General features: G+C 38.8%; 1 protein-coding gene across 1 annotated transcript; it reads right to left on the bottom strand.

Annotated features, from left to right (window-relative positions):
- Positions 1 to 286: 286 nt before the first annotated feature.
- LOC104084366 (formin-1-like) lies at positions 287 to 2,206 on the bottom strand. The gene has a single exon (XM_009588175.1). The coding sequence runs from the start codon at positions 2,204 to 2,206 to the stop codon at positions 287 to 289; it is 1,920 nt and encodes a 639-aa protein (XP_009586470.1).
- Positions 2,207 to 2,793: the final 587 nt, after the last annotated feature.

The raw sequence follows: 2,793 nt of genomic DNA, 5'->3' as shown, positions 1-2,793 counted from the left end.
GCAGGAAAATAAGCATGTAAACTTTTTTCATTTTGTATAGAAAAATATTTAATTAACTTTGGTTAAGAGGTCATTCAGTAACAACAGCATTGAATATAAGCTGACATAAAAAATGCATCTGAAAGGGTATCTTATATAGCTATAACTTTTGTTTAAAAAATTCAACAACTTTTCACTCAATCCTTAAGTAGTGAAAAATGCTTTCATCGCAAATATACTACTTATTATTAAACACTAGTATTAAAAAACCACTCCAATACTTTCACGGTTGGTCGATTCTGTTAGTTTAAAAATGTATGAAATAGGACTGACCTGGACAGAAATTCTGCTGTGTCTGAGTGGTTAATTTTTCCTGTACAGCGTTCTTTTCAAAATGCCCTGCAGTTGCATTCTGACGTAGGCCTGGTTGTCTGGTGGCAAATCCCAATTCTCCAGGTTCAGAAAACTTCAGATAAAACTGTGGCTCCAAATCACTGAAAGAGAGGTTTATAGCACCATGTCTCTCACTGCCATAGTCACTGAACATAGATTTGTCCTCGGTGTTCTGTGCTGGTAACGGGAGAATCCGATGATGCAGCTGCGGGCTAGGCAGTCTCGAAGATAACGGAGAAGGAATAGGTGACATTTGTTTGTGTGTATTAGATAGCGGATATGAATTACTAAAAACATTACTCACTGCTACTAACGAGGGTGAATGCAGCCTTTTCTCTTCCAGTTTAAGATTAGTACTTGCCTGAGAAATATCAGGACTTTCATTTACAGGCAGATTCAAAAATAAATGCTTGCTGCTTCCCCGGGATACCGTGGTTCTTTTCTCATATATTGAGCCTGGCAGGTTTCTGTCTACTCTTGTAATTTGTTGCAGTCTCTTCCATTCTGCAGCTTCATCTAAACTGTCGCTCCGTATAACTTTCAGAAGAGCTTTATTGACTGCTCCCACAGGGTTGCATGACTCATCAGTAATGTGCACTCTCTCTGCTTTGTACTGCAAACCAGAGCCGTCTTGCTCCTTTTTCTGGAGCACAGTGTTTTTAGAGTTCCCAGCAGCTTCATCTATGGAGTATACATCAGTTCTTGATACAATCTCGTTATCTACTGTTGTGAGAAGAGGAGAAATGGTTTCTTTATCTCTGTGAAAATCATGTAAAGGCTCTGCAGGGGGTTTGGCAACTTTTTTCATACAAGCTTCTGAATCCTGTACTTCAGCAACAACTGTGATTCCTGGTTTCTCCTTGCATACTGGCTCAGTATACTTGCTACTTTTCAAGCTTTTAGCAGCTGCAGATTTACTTAATGTCTCAAGTTTGTTAGATAGACTATCCTGAGATGACTTTACCAAAGTGATACTCTGTTGGACCTTTGTAACTTCAGGAATGCATTCTCCATTATCCACTAGTTCAACTGCGACCATGTCATTGTTGTCTTTTGAGGTAGAGCTTGGTAAGTCAGCATCCAGTTTTACAGCTTTGTTGCTCTCAATAGAATACCCCTCTTCTATCCACCTTTCCGGTCGTATACTATTGTCTATAGGTAAATAATCCTTACCTTTTACTGTTAGCCAACTGGAGGCAGAAAAGGAACTGGGAAAACTCCTGGTAGGAAATCTTGTGGGGAGCATCTTCTTATTTTCCAATTGCATGTCTTGCGCACTCAGTAAAGAAAGATGTTGTTCATACATCTTTTTTCCCCCTTTCCGGTGTCTGAACTCCTCAAAGCTCTCTTTCCTTCTATATTTCCTCATTTTTTTGTGATTCAAATTGTCTCTATTTGCGGAATCCAGAAAGAACTGCTGATGTGTAAAACTGGAGTAATCATCACTTTTAAGTTTCGGGACTCCAGAAACATCCTGTTGCTTTCTCTCCTGATGCCCTGTGTTAAGGCCCAGAATATGATGTGATCTCAAAAGACTAGATGATAACAGTTTTTGCTTTTCAGCAGTTAGTTTGTACAGTTCAATGAGAATGTCTTTTGTGGTAGTTTGCATGAAAATAATATCTCCAAAGTTTTCATATGGCTGTTCTCTCAGCTCCATCTCTAACCTCTCCCTTACTTGATAGCAGCTACAGAAACGTTTACTGGTTCTATCCAGAGTTACGCAGCCCTTGTAAGTAAATCCTCTGACTTTTCCCTCTGGAAGATAGAAGCTGATGTAACAAAGCTCCATAATGGGTTTGTGCAATTGAAGGATAGTATGCGTGCCTTCCATTATGCTTGCCAAGTTAGTCATTCCTTTAAATTATGTGCTAAGTGTTTCAAAGCTTGCATGACATAGCATGTGAGGCAGGGTATGGACGGAAGGCATCTGACTAATCTTCAACAATAATATTGTCTGCTGGAAAAAATAAAGAGAAGCCTGTCAAACTTGATTATGGCAAATTTAAGATGACAAATAACAAGCCTGCAGAAGCACAATCTTCTCTCAGTATTTACTGATACAAATCTTTTACCTTGAAAAATCTGACACAAAAAGGATGACATTGCTAATACTTATAGTTGGAGTCACAATCCTTCTCTCATACATCATCCCTCTGTCTCCAGGGTTCTCAGTCAATGCTGTTCCATAAGGTCACAAGATGTTCACTAAAACACTCATTTCAAACAGAATTTACTTTTTAATGCTGGAACCTATTGCCCTCTCTCTGTTAAAAGTTAACTTGCTGTTGAACATTTAGTCAAAAGAACCATTCAAGCACGTATGTTGCCTTTTTGCTCAGTCAGCACAACCAGCAACATAACACCATCACAACATAATTAGCTCTCACTGCTTTATTTATTTATCTAAAAAAGGCTGAA

The sequence above is a fragment of the Fulmarus glacialis genome, unplaced genomic scaffold (genome assembly GCF_000690835.1).
Source record: "Fulmarus glacialis isolate BGI_N327 unplaced genomic scaffold, ASM69083v1 scaffold2692, whole genome shotgun sequence".
Classification (NCBI taxonomy): domain Eukaryota; kingdom Metazoa; phylum Chordata; class Aves; order Procellariiformes; family Procellariidae; genus Fulmarus; species Fulmarus glacialis.
The sequence above is the reverse complement of the archived record's forward strand: the minus strand, read 5'-3'. Positions and strand labels throughout refer to the sequence as shown.

What these genes read in the sequence shown, in the direction of transcription:
- LOC104084366 (XM_009588175.1), bottom strand. Translation starts at nt 2,206, where the DNA reads ATGGAAGGCACGCATACTATCCTTCAATTGCACAAACCCATTATGGAG.